At 35.8% G+C, this 20,788-nt stretch overlaps 1 protein-coding gene across 5 annotated transcripts in view; it reads right to left on the reverse strand.

The window, feature by feature from the left end:
• LOC146148578 (tubulin tyrosine ligase 3-like) overlaps positions 1 to 19,434 on the reverse strand; it is a 29,242-nt gene extending 9,808 nt beyond the window's left edge. For 4 of the 5 annotated variants that reach the window (XM_083388524.1, XM_083388526.1, XM_083388523.1 and 1 more), the window contains exons 1-12: positions 19,130 to 19,434; positions 18,741 to 18,893; positions 8,650 to 8,718; positions 6,470 to 6,521; positions 6,258 to 6,344; positions 3,899 to 4,110; positions 3,558 to 3,717; positions 2,897 to 3,009; positions 2,494 to 2,619; positions 1,755 to 1,869; positions 1,560 to 1,676; positions 52 to 217 (exon numbers count right to left, since the gene is read on the reverse strand). In XM_083388524.1, the coding sequence (XP_083244650.1) occupies positions 52 to 217; positions 1,560 to 1,676; positions 1,755 to 1,869; positions 2,494 to 2,619; positions 2,897 to 3,009; positions 3,558 to 3,717; positions 3,899 to 4,110; positions 6,258 to 6,344; positions 6,470 to 6,521; positions 8,650 to 8,718; positions 18,741 to 18,893; positions 19,130 to 19,231 (1,472 nt within the window). In that variant the 5' untranslated portion in view covers positions 19,232 to 19,434. The remainder of the gene's footprint in view (positions 1 to 51; positions 218 to 1,559; positions 1,677 to 1,754; positions 1,870 to 2,493; positions 2,620 to 2,896; positions 3,010 to 3,557; positions 3,718 to 3,898; positions 4,111 to 6,257; positions 6,345 to 6,469; positions 6,522 to 8,649; positions 8,719 to 18,740; positions 18,894 to 19,129) is intronic. The other variant, XM_083388525.1, reaches the window with a different exon arrangement.
• Positions 19,435 to 20,788: the final 1,354 nt, after the last annotated feature.

Here is a 20,788-nt window from a genome sequence, read left to right on the forward strand (position 1 = left end):
GCCTAGTCGTCCTACGATAAGTTATTTTATATACCAAAACAATCACTCAACTGTGCCAGTTTTGTGTAATGAAAGAGAAGTTGATCCCAGCTTTCCTTAGGTATGTAATATACGCATTCATCCTGATCAATATCATTATGATCTCGTTCATCAGCATATAAGGTGCACGCTCGTATAGCTAGAAGCAGGACACTATTGGGGACGATATGAGTTCCTTCTAAAAAGCAACACACGTTTTATTTATTTATTTTTGCTTTTTCTAGCATCTATTATCTTTTTGGCATTCATTACATGATGTTCATTTAATTTAAAGCAAACCATGACTCCAGTGATTAGAATTTTAGCCTAACAATAATGCAAGCTTTGCTCGAATTCTCTGTGTATTTTTTGAGGCTTTCACACTTTAATTTACACCAAACGACATGCGCATCCAAAACTAATAGTTTACCTAATGCCTGGGGTGGTGCAATATTGCTAATATCTGGAGCCGCGAATCACACACAGTTTAATACAAAAATTTGCCTTGCATTTAGATGAAGGTTAATTTTAAAAACCTTTGAATGACACGCAAATAGAAAAGTTGGGATTCACTTGCTCTCCGGGTGAACGATAATACTATCGGAAACCAGATTTGAGCTTGGATTTTAACCACCAGGGCTTAAACCAACTTATCCATAAAGCATTTGAATTTAGGAGACGTGATGTATTGAATAAAATAAATGAAACAGATTCGCATGTTGCTCGATTTAATGATATTGATATATAAATATGACAGAAATTGCATTTGGTATGCAAGTTTGTCACAGGATGCAAGACGCCTCCGGGCTGAAGAAATTTTCGGTAAACGGGTTAAACATATGAGAAAATCAAAGAGCGTAAACATTTAGTTTGCAAAAAATATAGGACATGACCTGGTGCCACCTACAGCTAGTCTGGCGACACATTAACAGCTATTGAGTAATCTAGTTAACGGAAGTTTGTATTCACGTCGTGTGAAGTGTGAAGATAGCAAAGAGTGTAAGATATTCCTGTCAAAATTATAGCGCTAAACTTTTATACGCTTTCGTAATTTATTTTGTTACGTAACTGTTTTGTGGTGGGCATGAATCTACAGTCTAAGCCTAGATAATTTGCTCGAATATAGTCTACGAAAACGCAATATTTTAAATGTTGATACAAAATCCACAAAAAATCAATAATATATTTTTTTGCCATTCACTCTAGTTCAATGGAAAATTTAAAATCAATATTTTTATTGGTGGTTTTGTGACTTTTTATTTTGTCATAATAAATAAAAAGCAAATACATAATTATGTTAACATTGTGTTACAAAAGAATAAATCTTTGGCGAACTTCGACTACGTCTCATTTTGGGTTGCCCTAACCTCAAAAAAATCTTGTATTTATAAGAAAAAATATTAAATTATTATTTCTGGCTTCAACGCGAAAAAACAAATTTATAGCTGTTTGTCTTGTTATAACATTTGTCAGTGCATGTTTTAAACAAGTAACCTAACATGCAATTTTACGATATGATTGTATAAGGTGAAACAATTTACCCATTGGAGCTAATTGTCCGTTTTCCATTTTTTCGTTCTCCTGTCCGTATGAGTCATCCAAATGTCTGGTTACTGCTATTTTGAGAATTGAGACGGCCGCCGTTAAACGAAAATCATCTAAGCATAATTGTGAATATATATATATATAACTTTGAATGTATTAAAAAAGTTTAGGTGCTCTCGTATAAAGCTCACCTATAAAGTCCATTTTTTCCTCTTCGTTGCCTAACCTGTAGCAACGAGGAAAAAAGCAATCAGAATGACCTTCTGTGAAGCAAGACAGCATTCGAAGGTTTATTCCAAGGCCAACCTGTGCGTGAAAATTTTTGAATAGTTTTTATTTTTCGACTCGGTGTTTTAATTCTTCTGTTGGAAACAATTATAATTTAGGTAAGAACAAGGTGGCAAATTGGATCCCGATCTATTCCCTCAGAAATTGGTGAAACAAGGCGTTATCTGGGAAGCATGCTGGACGTCAGACTGTCGAGTTAATCAGTATGCTATCGTTGGGATAATAATCGCATATAAAAAGCTTGTCAATTGTTTAAATGATTAACTTTAGGCTAAGACGTTTTAACTTACTTTTGGGGAAAAAATGGCTTATTTTTCGGAAAAATATTTTGTTTAAGTTTAAATAAAATTCTGATGTCATTTTCATTTTTCCATAAGAAACCTGGCAAATCCGGTGATATATTTTCTTGGAAGTACTCGTATTAATCCATCATTGTTAAAGCAATCATTAGAAACAAGTTTTTCTTCACTTATTGAATTGTAAGAATGTAGACCAGTGGGGTCAAGCTTTCGTAATTTACGCAATAATATTATATATGGATTTCAAAATTTGGTCATAGTATGGTAGGTGCCTCGGCCAAATTTTTCAAATTAAAATATATTAAAGCATTATTTTATTGCACTTCGCGATTTATTGGTGTACCTTGGTGGTAAAATTAGCCTTGGAAAAGTGGTTCACAATCTGATCCTTCTGCAAAAAACGCCAGTCGATCGAAGAAGTTCGTGTGGTCCACTGAAACGTTGGTAACTCGTTCCGCACCATGCGACCCTTACGAGAAATTTAAAGTTAAGCACATTGTAGAACACATATAACGGAATAGAATTAGCTGAACCTGCAACAGATCAATTGATAAAAAATTTTCTTCTGGTGTAAACGAAGTTAATACCCAACATTTACCAAAATTGATTACCCGGTCTTCTGCTATCTGCTGCCGAAACGACGGCATATTACAGGAGTTTTACATTTGTAAACTGCACAGTAACTTATCTTTAACAAAATAAAAACACAAAATACAGACACATTAGAAACAACAAAGGTTTATTACCATGATTCCATAACAATCGTCATTTTCTTTTTCTTTCTCGTTGTCGTTAGCATCAAATGGTGGCCTCGGACTTACCCCCATTCCGCTTTCCTTGTTGTCGTAAATGTCATCACCTAAGTGACAAACATTCCTAAAATGCTTAGAACGACAGTAACTTAACATTCATGTTATTATGCGAGCATGCTAAACTGCAAGTGCACAGACACTGCATTTATCACATAGGAAGTAACACAATACGTCATACTGTGATACAATACGTCAATAAGTAAGATATGATTTATGTGAAGTGAAACTAATAAGCAAAACGTAACGAAAATCGTTCTAAATACATACGCGTTACGCGCGATTTTCGTTAGTCCTGCTGCACTTTTTGTGGAGAGATCTTGTGTAACTACGGCGCATAGTGACCAATAACAAGAGTCATAAAAAAAGAAGCATTTATCTAGATTCTGAGTAACGGTAAAACTTTCAAACTGCAAAAGGTAGTGGTCTCCATGGTGGTTAGTCGGTATAGCTAGACAGAAAAAGTTTCTACACGTTGTATTTATGAACTCTGTCTTAAGTAACATGATTTCACCACACAATGGTCCAAAAGATGAATTATAGCCAAAGGTTTTAATGCGCGAGAATTATATAATTTAGGTTTGTACACAAGACTTACAGAAATCATCGTCATCATCTTGGTCATCGACATCAGAATCACCTTGCTTATTGGATTTAGCTCGAAGTGGAAGTTTAAACTCCTTCTCGACCCATCCGCGTTCCCGGAGTGCTTTACGGATAAGTGGGTACGGTCCATGTATAGAGAATATCTTCTTAAACTAGTAATGAGATTACATTAGGAAACATATTTAATACCCGTGTTAAGATTAAGAATTGAAAGCTTTATTTTATGCCGTTTCTGAAATTATTTTTAGGTTTCTTTCCGTAAGAAAATGGATTTAAGTGGCATAAATGAGTGTCTGAGGATGTTGAATGCTTATACGCCAAACTTATACAAACCTTTATTGCCTTTTCAGCCATCACTTTTGCTCTTTGAAGACGATCGAAATTTGCGTACGCATCATTAGCTCTTCTCTTTCTCACTGTTGTAGAACCACAGATTGAGGAAGAGTTAAGAGACTGTGACACTGTTGCGTAATATGTTTTTGCGCGAGGAGGGAGGCTTGGATGAGCAGATTTAAAAGGAATCGGTGACTGTGATGAATCATCATCTGCAAAAAAGATTAAGAGCGTTGAGTACGTAATTATAAAATCCAACACACAACAGTTGTGTCAGTAGGAATTAAATTCAGCCATCGTAAATCGTTTTCTAGACCGGGGTTTTGTCATCACCAAGTTGCTACTTCTTTGCCCTAGATAAGGCATTAACCTAACATTTTACGTTCACATAGGTTCTCGTACATGCTCGTCAAATGTAAAAGAGTGTTTGCATATTTTAAGAGACATTTTTGTAGGGTTCTTCAAGTAAAGGTTTGAAAGTGATTAGCGCTAAAGTAAATTGTATTTCTGTTGCATCGTTGAAGTGTGGCTAAAGGGCTCTTAAAGATTTATTACAGAGTAGACTCACTGCTGTTGGCATCATACCTGGTGACGTGTTATGCTGTTGTGACGGACTGCCCAATATAAACATCGTTTGCATTTAACCTATTTGAGAATAGCTACTGGATTTTTTTATAGCTGGCTGCTTTGAAACTTTGATCTAAAAATGTGTGTGAAAACATTGAAAGCTCACACAAAAAAGCTGAAAAGTTAAAAAGAAAAAGAACGTATTATGACCGCTTTTAGCTGGTTTTACTTTGAATGACAATAATGGAGTAGATAAATCGTTTTCTTAATTTGTAATCGAACTTTGACCGCGCAAAGCATGAAATAAATGCATTTGAACATCAACCATGCGAAGTATTCCGACAGGTCAAATGAATACTTGTAATCCTTCTGAAGTCTTTTGCAAAACATAAGAACTTTACAGAAGAATATTTTCTTTAAAAAAAATTCGCAAAACTTCTTTCTAACGACACTGCCTGCACGAATTGCTAAACCATTGCGATTTTTTTAGGTATACCGGCATTTCTTTTAAATTTCTTGCAAGTTTTTATTACATTGCCGAAAATACAAAATGTTAAAAAATATATGTCCAATATTTTTGAATGCGTTTTCCATTAACGGTAACGAAACGCTGAGCCGGACGTAGAAAGATGATTCGCGCGAAGCGGGAAAAGTTTTCGCACTTACGTAGTTAAAATAGTCAAAAAGTATTTGAAATGGACTCGTATCTAGTTTGTCAAAGAGGCGGCGGACCGAATGAATTACATTGGCGGGGCGCATCCGGCCTTCGGGCCGTAGGTTGCCGACCCCTGATTTAGACTTCGAATCGGGTCTCACAATAGCACCGAATTGGGGCTTTCTGTCGCCTACTGATATCCTCAAACGCTCAAAGATTAGCATTTGGGAGTCTCGTTCTATGCTTGATTTTTTACAAAATTCATTAACACTGACAATTGGTATTCACATGAAAACACTGTAGAAAGTTTATTTTTTTAAGACTATACATTAGAAGATCCGCACAAAACGCTGAAAAGATCCGGAACCGGATCGCAATCCGCCATTTGAACATGACTGCTCTACAGTATACGAAAACTGTTGTATTTGAAAGATGAACTTGTCATGTTTGTTAACTGAACAGAAGTCTGCACAAACAATCATTTTAATTGTCTTGGGGTTAATGAAATACTTTTTTGTTAAATTTAATAGAAAAAAACAAGCTGCATGGGCAAACCATACAACATTAAACTCTCAGGTGTCAAACACATGGCATTTAAAGGTGAGAAAAAATTAAGTGGATTAAGCTTGCATTTGAATTTTCAAAAGATCAATTTATGTGATTTTTGGGGAAAAGCAAGAAAAGCCAAAGCAATTCAGAACTAGCTTTTGATAAACTCTTGCCCAAACATATTTGTGCGAAGCGGCATTCTAAAGATTGACGATCATTAGGTCCTAAGGCAGATCCTCTTTGAAAACTGCTAAGGATATTCTTAAACCGACAGTGTCTTGTATCAAGCTACGACTTGATGACCTACCGGTATATAAAGTTATTAAGCGAATAATGTAGACCTACGATAATTGTTTAAAGTCATATAAACGGGCGTATCTTTATGGAATCCAAAACCATTGGCAACAGGTTTCTGCTTGTCGATCACTGTTCCGCTGACGCGTATATAAACAATATGGAAATTTATTTTCTAAAGTAGAGTCGCAAAGCAAGAAAGTTTAAGAAGCCCTGAACTAAACTATAAACTGGTAGCTATTTAACATTATAAAATTAAATTTTAAGTTTAACAAAATTATCGAACGGTATTACCCATTTTCGTAGTCTCGGTAAAATCAGTTCGATGTTTTAGTTTATTTGCAGTCATTCGGTGACGCTTCTGGATCAAACTTCTGTCACCTTTAATAGAACGTTTAAAAGAAGCATTAAATAGACGTATCTAACTTTTACAACGAACAGGATACCACATTGACTAGAGTTAACCGTTTTATATTTTAATTATATTTAACTACAAAATAACTTACCGGTATATGGTCTTGCTGATAAAACTCCATTTTGAACGTGGCCACTGGACATCTATCAACAAAAATATTTTAGGCAAAATGGCAATACAACATTTTATATATATTTATAATGTGATAGGATACCTGATCATCTGGTCTAAACCTATGAATGAATCTAATTATTAAGATAAACTGTGTTGGTTATTTGATGATGGTATCGATGTCGATTTATTGCATAAATATGAATAACCGTGCATTTTGGCTAAGGTCGAACATGACGTTTTTTTTTAAAATAACACGGTCTCAAAATCCTTTTGTTGTAACCGTACAAACAACGTAAATATATAGATCGCAGTCTACATTGTCCTTTATGTTAAAAATGTCTTTAAACTTCGTACTTGATGCTTTAAGATACACAGTAACCATTTTTGCTGTTATAAACCTTCTTAACAACCCACAATACTAAGGCACAAGTAGCAATAAAAAATAATTAGCTGTTTGTAAAGTGATTACTAGGGCGATTATTTTTTGACTTGTCAAAAAAAGTCAAAATTTGTCAAAATTAAAGTCAAAATCTAAAAAATGCACACAAATCGTTTACAAAAAAAACTATAGTCAGCTTTTTAAATTGTCGTTCAGTTAAAATTTAATAAAAAAAAATCGATTTGAGTCATATTCAACGTCATTTTAAGTGTTTTATGTCTTCATTAGAGCAATATACGGTACCTAGGCTATATATATTCGTTTTTGCGTTATACAGTTGTTTATCGCCGATTTGGACAAATACATTAAACAGTATTTTTCGCTTGGGATTTGCAATTATCCCATTTCCTATTTCGATAACTAGGCCTTCGTTCATTTTCTTTCATTATTTTTATGTGATATTTCAACCGTTTCCACAATATTTTTCTAAAATAACCAGCGTATTTTTTTATTTGGCAATTAGCATTTTTATGAGTTTTGCATAAACCCGAAAAATAACTCATTTGTGTTTTACAGGTCTTCGGTAAAACTTCTAAAACGTGTGGTTGACGACTCCAAGACACTAATGCAGTATTTCAAAAAACTATATGTTGTTTATATCAATGTATTTTTGTTCGGTTAAAAATTTGTCAAAAAATATATTTTTTAATGTCAAAATTTCTCATTTTTTTGGTCAAAAAATAATCGCCCTATTGATTGCATTCAGCCACGTCTGTCCAGAAAAAACAGAGAGTTTCCAGGTTAGGATGCCTTGTCTTCCCGACAACAATCAAAAAAATGTACACTCATTATTACTGATCTGTATAACAACATACCTGGGCAATATGAAGCCGGCCAGACAAGGTAGGCCTACTTTTATTTTCCGTAAAAACAATTTCTCAGTTATTTTTTATGGACATCTGTGACACTGGCGTAGCGTATTTGATACAGAAAACATTCACTATATACGTTATGTTTACCTTGCCTTTAGAACATTTATGATGAATTTCATTTCAAAGGCAATCTTACACTTTTGTTTAACTATAACATGTATACCACACTCTTATCAGGTGCGGGTCCAGGCATACCAAACAATTATAGTTTTTTGTGTGTTTTTTTTATCTTAAATATATCTTTGACTTACAGTTTTTGTTTACCTTATCTTGAGTTTCTAGACAAAGGGCGTTGACGTGCATAGCATGGCACTCTCAAATATGAAAGTTTTGGCCACGATGTCAAGACGTGTTTTGACGCTGTGCGTGAAGGTCATCATTTTAATAGAAAAATAAACATTTTTTTTAACTACAAATTTAAAATAAGTACATTTTCAAACTACGCTTTTGCCACTTCAAACTAGATAAACGATAAAATTTAGCCTATCACACTTTTCGACGTTTTTTTGTGATCAAAGCCTAACACGGCGACTTTTTAAAATCAATGCAGTTTCCACAAAAATTAAAAAAAAACTTATTATTTGTAATAATTTGTTCGCCCTTTGACAAATTTATTAGATCTTTACTTCTTTTTTTTTTTTGTATTATAAGTAACATTTGTACAACCTAACCTTAATAAATGTTCTGTGTGGTTTTCTGAAGGTTACTTTTTTATGATGTCACGTTAAGACGTAACTTTTTAAGGTCACATTTTAACGTAACTTTGTGATGTAATCTCAGAAAACTTTTCACCCCCTCCAACCCAATACAATACCCTGGATCCGCCCCTGATGCCCATTTACTTACTTTGACTTTGGATTCGCTTTGTTTTGAAGTCGGGTATATTTGATGATGTAGCATTTGGTTTTCTTGATACTTAATACAGTATATTTTTTACTAAAATGGGTTAATGAACTTTTAGCATTATACAGTAATGATAAAACCAAATAGAGTATTTTGTTAAGGACTACATATTATTTTGTTAAGAATTATCCAGCCAAAAAAAACGTCCAAAACCTCGAGCTAATTTCGACTGAGGGTTTTGGTTGTTAATTCTTTACAGAAGTTGCCAGGAACTCACATGAAAGTCCACCGAAAAATATCGCGTCTAGGACGTTACAGTGACGTTACTCATAATCGTTATGCAATATTTAAAATTCTTTCGAACGCTTAAGATTAGTCCTATATTGAAAATTACTCTGAGTGTAACAAATCCATTAGATCTTAACGCTAAAATAAATTAATGACGTCTTAAAGGCGATATATATGAAGATAATTTCGCAATTCAGTATGAGCACTTAGGAGAGACCACATATGGAACTCCAACTTCCAAGCGCAAAACAATATTTAACTTCATCATATAATGCACGGCATCGCTATTACGTCAAAGGGACTCCAACCATAAGACCGAAATAAGAATAACATCAACGTCGGAATAAAACACTGTTCGTAATGCGTAATAGACGTAATAACGTCCAAATCGGAATAAGTTCTAAACCCGTCGAAATAAGACCTAAATGACCAGGCCTATACAACATATTACATAGCCCAAACCTCACCCCTAAGCAGTGGCGTATCCAGGGGGTTTGGGTGTCCGGACCCCCTTTTTGTAAGTCAGAATATGTTTTGTTCGTTTTGGTCAGGGTTTAACTCGCTGCCTGAAGCGGCATTGTTTTTAATGTAATTGGGTCGCCGCGTCTCAAACGAATGCGAACCTAAAATCAAACGCAAAACGCCGTTTTTTTGTCTCTTGTTTGGTCGACCGTAAACGCATAAGATTTTTTCTCTTTGGCCTTTCGTTATTCGTTCAGGTTGGCTGATTAACAAGTATGTATTCGACAATTGACAACGCTAAGTCAAGCCTTCTTCTTTTTTTCGATAAAAACTTAGATTTAGGCGCATTTAATGTTCCTCGCTGCTCATATATCTGATGTTCGTGTAACAACGGCACTTTTTAACTGAAGCAGATTCTCTTAAAAGGTGGTCTAAATGTGACTGTCGTGCGCGTTTTAAGGTCGTCATTTTGATGTAATGATAGTTACCGCAAAATTATTCTCAATAAGCATATTCTAATACCACGTGTTTAGTGTGCAATTGACACACCTTATTTTCTCTAAACCGGTCTAGTATTTTAGCTGACTTGGCACACGGTCAGCGCAGATGTTGCGCTAACCATGGCATAATAACACCTGGGAAAAACAATTTTCGGTCAGTATTGCAGGTGGCGAAAGATATGCGTGTAATTTAGCGCTATTAGTCACGTACATGGAACTTGGGTAACGGTGATGTTGATAGTCAAAACATGATTCTATCAAAATCAATCACACATATTTTACAGCCTTGGTTTACCTTATCGCCTGGAGTTAACGATTGCACACTTGGCGGTTTCGCAGTTGGCGCCCGACACGAGTGTAGACGACACACGTGTTTGCTTTGCGTCTAAAAGTCGCTTTTGCTAGACGTTTATTGGCGATTTCTATTTAGTTTTTTCCTAATGATAACGTCAATAAAAAATCACTATGTTATGACGTCATAACCATCGCTTTTTTATGACGTCATTACTAATTAACGTCAGACGAAAAATAGGGAATTCCCTAAGTTCAAAATTCGGACCCCCCTCCTCCCTAACCCATTTTCTAACCAACCCATTGTCTACCAATAGCCCCAAGCAGGGCCAAAAATCCGGCGCCAAAACAGCAGAGCCCTAACGGCGCTGTTCAAACTAAGGCGCCCAAACGCCGACCCAAAACGACCGATGCCAGACCCATGGCTCCCGATAGTTTCATACCCTCTCCCGACAGTTTCAGGCATTATTTTGGCCGTTTAGTCCTTATTCCGATGAATTTAGGATTTATCCGACAGGTTTATGTCTTATTCAGACGATTTAGATCTTATTATGTTGGTGATATCTGCATAATAAAAGAGAAAGTTTGTGAGATGTGTGTAAGTGTGTGGCAAGATGTTCGCCCAATGTTACGTCACACTGGAAATGTTACGTCACACTCAATGCGGTTTACAACATGTTACAATGTGATTTTATCACTTACCAAGATTGTGTTTAAGCATGTATCCCAGGACCCAGCGTTAGTTAATTTAATACAGGTATATTTAGAAGTTTTTGTGTTAGGCAGAGTTTAAGTAAAATATAGTCCAAGCTTAACGTATACGCGCAAAACTTTTACTCAAGCGCAATTACCTGCCGGGAAATAAAAAAATAAAAGTAAGTATATTTTCCTTAGTAAAAATGTAAAATTTTAAAGTTTCCAACTAAGACTATTATGTTTAGGAACTTATTGATACCTGTTTACGCGTAAAATTTGGATAGAGTTCGCAAATTTACAAAGAATTGAATTTTTATTTTTAAGCCGTTTGTTAGCGATAGTGATTGACGCCAAAGCCTAATGACTTCTTACGATGTGTTTACCCACGCAATATCAGAGTTCGCAAAATATTGCGTTTATTGCAGTAGTTAAAAGTAAGCATTTTTTTTTCAATGAAGATTTTTCTCACGTTTGACGCAGTTTACCACCGGGATTACGTATTGGCTTAAATATGACGCTATTAAGCAAGTCTAAGTAATTGCTGCTGCAACCTAAAGTGTTACGTTTGGGAGTTATTCTCAATTGTCAAACGTAACGGGTTTTCGTTACTGAAAAGATGTATTGCATGCTTAGCCAAGTGTTGTGCGCTATAGTTAACCGACATGACATTTAAAAAAATATGTTTCCATTATTTATGTCTTTTACTAAGATCTTACGAATAACCGGTAAATATTCGATTTCACCTGGGCAACGCCGGGTATTTCGTCTAGTTACTGAATATTTGACTATATTATGTCGTTGGTCTTAATACTATGGATTTATCGATTTTTCTGCTTTAGATCTTATTGCTTTTTAGGTCTTATTGTGTGATCCCCGTCAAAGGTTTTAAGTAAATCATTATAATTAAAATAGACATTCAGACTTCAACATAGGCTCAAATGTTATTTAGCATATGTTGACCTGGAATGGATTTCAAAAAAATATTAATATTTTATGAAAGGAATAATATTATTTCACAAAAAAACAGTTTAGGTGATAATTAGGTATATCAACAAATGACTTCATAATGACATCACAAACGCAAATTTTGGGAAATTAGGTGTATTAATACAAAATAAATAAAAGTTAGCCATATAGACCACGTGTCTCCCATACTAGGATCAAAACAGTTAAATCAACCAATGTAGGACAGCTAGGTAACATGGCAATTGTCATTAAAAATTATTAGCCTGTGGTAGAAACAGGTTATGGTACAACTGGAGAGGGAATGTTTAAGAGGGGCATGAAGTCCAAGTCTGTCATTTGTAAAATAACTTGTTAAGTCCCAGTCCAGGCAGTCCAAGACATTAGTTGCCCAAGTCAATTCCAAGGTATAGTGTGTTTCAGCGTGTTGATCATACAATACAGTACATATAGGCCAGTCAACAGAGTGAAAAAAAACATCCAAATTGGTCTGCAAAATTTTGGAAAAACCGTCTGAATATCTCCAAAAAAGTATCTGTTTTCGTAAAATCTTATATTTTTCAATGCAAACAATAAAGTCAAGTTCGTTCATTTGGAAACCGAGACCTAAATTCATGATGAAACTGTAAAAAAGTAGCAATTCATACTGGTAGTCTGGTACATAGCGGATATATATAATAGTGTAATATCATGGCAAATACATTTTTATCCTGAAGTTGATAACTCATTTGTGAATTGTTGCATTCAGTCTTGATCACTGCATTTTCATTTGTTTTTGTCAAACGCTTTTTGGCCACTAAGCAAGTCCGTGGAAACTAAAACGTTCGCTATGTTTTGCTAGTAGGCTACTTTGTGGTTTCCCGTCGTCTGCATATACGCAACAATAGCGCCCCAAACTACTTTTCGACCAATTTTCATTACATAAATGCTAATGTTTTCGCGTTTCGCTCGAATCTTCCCAACACGACGTTATTCTTTTTTGCGAAAGTTGTGTTAATGCAAAAGCAAAAATATTCCAATTATTTTTAAGGGCGAGATGCACGGCGTCCTTGGCCTAAAATCTTTTTATCAAATTGGGTTAAAACATATGACAAACATTACCGCGATTTGCGCGGTAGGCAAAAAAATCCATTTTCGTATAGCTAAAATAGGCAAAATATACATTTTGGACACGTGCTTCCTTGGATACGGCCCTCACTTTGTATACTTTTGGTTAGCTGTATACCCTATGGCTTTCCCTATACCCTTGTTGTGTTCTGGTGTACACTTAGAAATACATTATATCACACTGGACTAGGCAATACATGGTACAATGGCCCCAACTGAAATTACATTGTTAGTAAACTTTAAATAGATAAACGATATAAAATATTCCGCTTTCCCTAGTAATTTAAAAGCCTTTTCTATGTTCTTATAGGCCAGGGGCGGGCAACTTCTCCAGTCGGCGGGCCTGATATGGGAAATGAAGTACTAGGCGGGCCGGATTACTGATCGATATATTAATTGTAGGCCTACTGCCATAGCCTATATCAGGGGTGTTCAAATGATTTCTGCCATGATCCACCACAGTCAAACCAGACAACATGATGATCCACCAAATGCGAATAGTCAACATATTGGACACTTTATTTTTTATGGTGCTTTATTTAGGTAAATGTACCCCGCAACATATTGATAACTTTGTAAAACCCAAAAGTGAAGTGTGCTACAGCACCAAGATTTCAGTGAGAAAAAGGATGAGTTGGTTTAGACCAGGGGTCGGCAACCTTTTTCTAGTCGCGGACCAACACCCAAATCAGAAAGGTCTTTGTGGGCCGCACAAAAAGTTAACTGAGAATTGTGTTATCAAAATGTTAGAACAACTTTTGATCAGCCGGACCTCGGATCTTTTTTTCACTTAAAAGCGTGTTTAATGACATTTAAGGAGGCAGTAAAGTGTTGGCGCAAAGCGCGAAAAAAGGCGTTTGTTTGGTTCAAAATTCGAGCCCAAACGTCGTCATCCATACTACTAATGAAAAGTGTAATGAAACTACTTACAAAAAAAAAAACTATGCGATAACTTTAATAGTTAATGTTGTTTATTTTTTGTTAACCTTTGTTAGTCAGGACGCACGTGGCGAGCGAAGCGAGCGCGATTTTTTTAGGTATACCGGCATTTCTTTTAAATTTCTTTCAAGTTTTTATTACATTTGCCGAAAAAAAAAATGTTAAAAAATATATGTCCAATATTTTTGAATACGTTTTCCGTTAACGGCGACGAAGCGCTGATCTAGTTCAAAAGACAGCATCAAAACGTACACAAGTTGGACGTAGAAAGATCATTCGACAAGAAACAAGTTTGGACGTAGAAAGATCAATTTTTTGCACTTACGTAGTTAAAATAGTCAAAAAGTATTTGAAATGGACTCGTATCTAGTTTGTCATAGAGGCGGCGGACCGAATGAATCATGACCAGCCTATATGTTTTGTCGCATAATGGCGGCTAATGTTGTTCTCTTTAAACACGGCAACACTTTCATTGCACAGCAATCATACTGCTCAGGGCTGCCACTCCTAGTGGTTTTCCACTAGATTTAGTGGTTTTTGAAATAATCTAGTGGTTTAGTGGTTTTCTTGTAGAATCTAGTGGTTTTTATAATCTTGAAATGGAGTAATAAACTTTAAGTTATTTCCCGGCTTCCATTGTTAAAAATGGTAAAGTGAATGAAAAATTCCCTTTTTTAAATCTAATGTAAAAGCCTGATCATGTTTGGTGATCGTCGATGGCTCGATGCTTGTTAATAACAAGTTTCTATACTGATTACTGTTAGTGTCGGACAGCAGACTATATTTAGAAGTTTGTACAGCTGTAGTGCTGCACTGTAGGGTATGGGCCTATTTAATCACCGCTTGCCAACCAAAGGTGCTAAAGGGAGAAGAGGGGAGTGAGAGGAAGGAGCAGGTCTAGGTAGGGTATAGGTAAAGCTGATAAATTAGCCGGCAAAATAAAAAAAAAATCTTTCAAAAAGTCGACCTTTAGGGAGGAATTTTTGGCAATCTCTGGCTAGGACCCCCAGGGTCAGTTATACTCATTTATAGTGAATAGAACTGCCCCCAGGGCCCAAACCCAATTGGCCCTTTTATTGTACTTTACAGTTCAATTGATATCATAGTCGGAGTGTGATGTAACTCCACCACGAAAAAACATGTTTTTGTCGCCTGTTTTACCGTGAATTACAATAATGACAATTTAAAGCCAGACTGAAACCGGACAAGACTCATAGATATTCAGCAATATGCCAAGCTTGTTATATAAAGTTAAAACAACCAAACACAAGTGGCGTTTAATGTACCGTACAAAGACAGTGTTAAGCATAAAAGAAGAATACTGCCAAACTCAAAACCACTGTTGCTACATTTTTTTAAGTAGGTGCCTTAATATTCAACAAAAAACGGTAATAAAAGCAGAGCTTTTGTTGTGTATATTTAGCAAATAGTAGCTTTAATAACGCAATTATGGCACACAGACTTAAAAAATAGTCTGTTTTTACATTGATTAAACGTCTGGAGATGTTAAATCAACATAAAAATGGAAATATGTTGTCGCGATAACAATCTAGTGGTTTTTCTCCAGATCTAGTGGTTTTTTATGGTCCAATCTAGTGTTTTTTTAATTTTGAGAGTGGCAGCCCTGATACTGCTTTCTTGCCGACTTAAGTGAAAAAGTAGGCTACTTGGGCATCCAATCCTTGTTAAATTTGCAATTACTTTTCTTAACAAAATCCAAGGGAAAATATTGATTGTAAATTCTTAATCTAATTTGGGAACACACAATAAGACCTAAAAAGCAACAATAAAGTAGAAAATCAATAACACCTTAGTATTAACACCAACGACATAATAAACCAAAATACGCAGTTATACCCACGACAGAATAAGAACTTATCGTCTAAATAAGACATACATCTGTCGAAATAAGTCCTAAATTGTCCGGAATCGGGCCTAAATTGCTAAAATAACACATGGAACTGTAGAAAGAGGGTATCGGACGATCGGGGGCCATGGGTCTGGTATCGAACGTTTTGGTGTCTAATTTTGGGCGCCCTAGTTTGAAGGGCGCCATTATGGTGCCGCTATTTTTCGCTTTGATTTTCTGGCCTTTTTTGGAGTTTATTGGTGGGTAATAGGTGTGGTTAGAAAATAGGTTAGGGTTTAAATTATTAGGGGAATTAGTGATGTACTTAGGGGTGGGGTTTCGGGTTAAGTAAAATGTTTTATAGGCCTGTTTCTGGTCATTTAGGACTTATTCCGACCGGTTTATACCTTATTCCGATTTAGACGGTATTACGACTAATAGGTACTAGTCATATAGGTTGGTCTTATTTCGACGTTGATGTTGTTCTTATTTCGATCTTATGGCTGGAGTCCTCTAATTGTAATAAGCAAGTAGTGGGGGATTACGGCAGACTGTTGCCGCGGGCCACATTATCATGTAACACCGGACATTTATCATGTAACACCTGTCTGCGGGCCGCTCAAAATCCAATCGCGGGCCGGACCCGGCTCGCGGGCCGTATGTTGCCCGCCCCTGTTATAGGCTATAGGCTAAAGCAGTGGTTCCCAACCTTTTTTGGCTTGCGGATAATTGTAAATAGTTTGCGGCACCCTTGTTCGTATTTTTGCTGAGTGGTTAACTGTAACGTTACAATAAACGGGATTGAAACAGTGCATCAACTGTGCAACAAGGTTAAAACAGCTTTTTTACTATTCGGCACTTGTATCCTACACAAAATTTGTATCAAGAAGCTTACCAATAGAGCAAAAATCGGAATCCTAAAGAATTTGAAATATCTCTCGACACCCTTGAGTGTTTAAAATGTCACCCTATAGAGTGCCGTGCAGAGGCGTAGTCAGGGTATTTTGCGCCCGGGGGTCAACTACAAAATTGGCGTCCCCTCATCCATGGTAATCACGTTTCCTATTAAATTAATGTAATATACCTTACTTTATACGAAAAAACAATTCAAATTTTAATATAATCATGTATTTAAAGAAGAAGCAGCCTCATTTTGACATTTGTAAGCCTTATTTTGGCGCCCCTGTACCTGCCTGTATCTACCCTCCCCCCACCCTTTTGGCGCCCCGGTACCCCCCAAGAAGTTACGACACTTTTCAATAACTCAGTAACTACTTTTTTGAAAATCGGGGCGGGTTTAACACGAACAGAATACCATGATATTTCCCACCCCTTCTATAAAGGCGACTATAAAGGCGCCGTGCTATCAACAGGTTTAAAATCAGTGTGCACTAGCCATCGCTAGACTTGAGAAATATAGACAAAAGCCAACAAATATTTTTTCAAACAAGAGTTTTCCTTGCCTATGTTTAGTTGGTAATGCTTGCCTTGCAAAGTAAAGTTTATTTATTTGATGTGTCTTGCATGACTTGACTTTCTATTTGTTGGAAAACGGCTTGATTTGGAGTTATGGTATTTTGTCTTGACGTGGACTTTGGTTATTTGAATTTTTTACAATACTGGGTTCTGTGCTTAATTTCTGCAAAAATCAACTTACTTACAATCTTGTTTTGCTTTGAAGGTTTTAAGGTATTATTTTAATGTTATTTCTGTCTTATAGTTTTTTTCTAATGCCTTTTTATCGCCGGTTCTAGTCTGGTCTTTTTGATTTGGCGCACCTGAAATAAAGACTTGCCATCAGGTCTTATTTAAATATAAACCTGAAATCTACTCTGTATTTAAATTGCTATTTTGGCGTTTTGACTTTCAAAAATTAAATATTTAGATATTGGGTCATGTGTGCAGCCATGCGGCTGTTAAGTCAATACTCGAGGCCAAATACTCAAATGGCCAAAACATCCCCAGCAACTTGCGATTCGGCAAAACTTAATAAAAAGATGACATTATATCCAGAGATGCCAGGCATACTAGGTTTTTCGAAGTTAATATAGTTTTTATTTTTATTTAAAATTACGTAAACGGTGGGGTGGTCTAGAATTCTACCAAAACGAACATAATTTGGGTTAGGGTGTAGGTTAGCGTTTGGGTTTTGGTAGGTTAAAGAATAATATTTGATATTAAATAAAATATTACCTGGCCCAACCTCACCCAAACACTAACCGACACCCCAACCAAAATAATTCGCAGAACAAGGTACTTCTTATAGTTGCAAACGAATTCTATATCCGTTTACCGAACTTTCAATTTCAAACTTCGGGGACCGGCTTATTCTTGCATACATGGAAAATGGATCGGTTACCGTAGGCCTTCTTCGAAATTCGAAGTTAGGTAACTGGTTGACTGACAAATAGCCTCTTTCTTATGTTTATCTGTCTTTTTACAAATTGAAAATACATTCCAACTGCATTAAAACTTTTTTTTTTTGCTAGCCAAAATTAGTTTCACAAGACAACTGAAAACATTTAGTAAAATGATTTAAATGTGCATGGTTAACAAAAGGTAAGAAGAGGCACTGTGAAAAAACATTAGTTATATATATATAAAGGCAGTGACGTCAAATAAATAAGGTAAGTACCTACTCCATAGTTCACTTTAGAAAGGGGATAAGTGAGAAGTAGTTAAGTATATAATATTAGGTGTGTATTATAGGTTTTTTCTGCAAAATATGAGTATTTTTAATTGTAATCTAGATACATCACACTAAAAAACGTTGGACCACTGGTTAAGGCTTGTTAAGACATATTTCGGCCGCTTATTATGCAGGTCACATTTTGTGCAGGCCTGCCTTAGGTTTAATACTTTTTGACTAAACTCTCTATTTCAGACAAAGAATGGTACAGGACTTTGTTTTAAGAACTATCGACACATATGGGTAATATTGCGCTATGCTTGAAAATCAGTCAAGTAGAGTAAATCAAAAATCCAGTCGTTAAACCTACTATTTTTTTTTGTTTATCCATATGTCGTTGTTGACGTTCAAGGAAGTCCATGCCCATGTTTTCTACAATGCGTGAACTGGTCTTGCTGACTCGAGGATGAAAAGTAAATTCCGAACCGTATTCCTCACTTGCTTGTCGTGGGCTGGTTTTATTCTACATCGAATTAACAATTAACTACTTTTAAAGGCCAAATATGCAATATCCTGCCAAGATAAAGCATTGAATGTCGAGGGTTAAGCAAACCTTTTAATTGTTTAGATAAGACAGAACTACTCAACATAGCCAAGCTACTTTGTACATTGGTCCACATCCATTATAGCCGTAAATCATCTACGCTTAAGTAACATTATCCCTAAACAAGTCCCTGACGCTAATGTTTGCAAGGTTACCTCGTCCTTAGCTGGTAGAAACTGCTCGACAGAATCCAGTTCCATTTTACATAGCGTACCCGATGAGGGCCGTTCTTTCGAAGCAGGAATCCCTTCAGGCATACCGGGTCTTGCTTGAAAAATAGATAATTATGCTAACCATTTATCATGCGTTGACCGTGATTTTCATGTTTCCAACTAATTCTTTGAAAATAAAGTCCTGTTGTTCTGTTACTACAACTGCCCTAAACATTAACCATCGCGAAATTCAAATTCACTTTAAATCAGCTGAGAACACCAACCTTCCATTGTGCACCAAATTTAAATAGGAAGAACCACAACAGACCTACGGTACTTTAAGCCTTATTTAAACGCGAGGAAGTCAAGAGGCGTTACGTAGGTATGGGACAATCCCGTGACGAGATATGCGCTAGTACTATTCTGTTACGCTACAAGCTGGGCATTCTTTATTGTGTATCACTTTCAAAGACTCGACTCGTTACTAGGGACGCACTTTTACCATTGTATTGTTATGGCTCAGCACACTCGTACTTACGTGCTCTCGGTCGCTTTTGTTTACGAACGTCGTCCATTCTACTCCGTTTAGGTTTAGTAGAGCTTGGTATATGATTTCAGAATGGGCTGCATGGTGAGATTATCCAAATATTTGAATTAACAATGTTCTCTGTATTACAAAATTAAGTGAATGAGTGGCTACATTATAATTCCAACTAAGCAAATGCTGTAGTTTTAACAAACACACATGGTTTATTGTTACGACACAATGCCTGGTCAAAGAAATATGAAAACAATTGCTAACAGCAAACAAGATGATTTGCTTACACTTTAAAACTTTCCCCTCTAAGCTTCCAAAATAATCGATTTTGATAACAATCGAATTTTAGATAAAACAAATTTAGTTGGGCACCTGACTACCTGCGAATAGCTTGTAGCAATTATAACCGGACAATATCTTTAGATTTAAAGTGGTGGAATTCTTTTAACCAAGGTTGAGTTCTTTGCCTCGCAAAGCTGGGTAAATATTTATGCCAATAGTGATACTTTAGTGGAAAAGTAGTTTTAGGTTTTCATGTTATTACCAAGTTCATTGAGAACCTCTGGTTTAAGCAATGACAAATTACTTAAGTAAAAAAATTAAGTCACATAAAAATTATTAAAGCGCATACATATTTAATTATAACCAATAGGCGAATAGTTATTTATTTTTAAAATAACTTTTCACAAAACACTGTTAGCCATAATGAAGATCTACCATTAGATATAAACAACCAGCTACACAGCATTAAAGTTATAACTCCAAATAAAACTAAATACTAAGTTATTTACTTTTAAAACAATCATTGAAGTATTTGAAGTATTACGTGACTTCGCTTTCTGCTTCGTCTTCCGCTTATAAAACGCTTTTAAAGTCGAGTTATGCTAGCTAAAATTCTCTGCTTTGTGCACAACGTTGTTGCCCAAACGAACCTAACTTCAAATAAGGTATTTAAGAGTTTTGCATATTTCTATATTTTGGCCTTAGTAATGTTAATGGTGTCAACTGATATCGGATAGGACGGTAATTACTTTTGCCCAAAATATTATCAGTTCTACTGTCAAACAAACATGGCGAAAAAAAAAGTACGAACAGGTACCTAGTAACCCAGGGGTCGGCAACCT

This window comes from Ascidiella aspersa, chromosome 4 (genome assembly GCF_963924565.1).
Source record: "Ascidiella aspersa chromosome 4, kaAscAspe10.2, whole genome shotgun sequence".
Taxonomy (NCBI): domain Eukaryota; kingdom Metazoa; phylum Chordata; class Ascidiacea; order Phlebobranchia; family Ascidiidae; genus Ascidiella; species Ascidiella aspersa.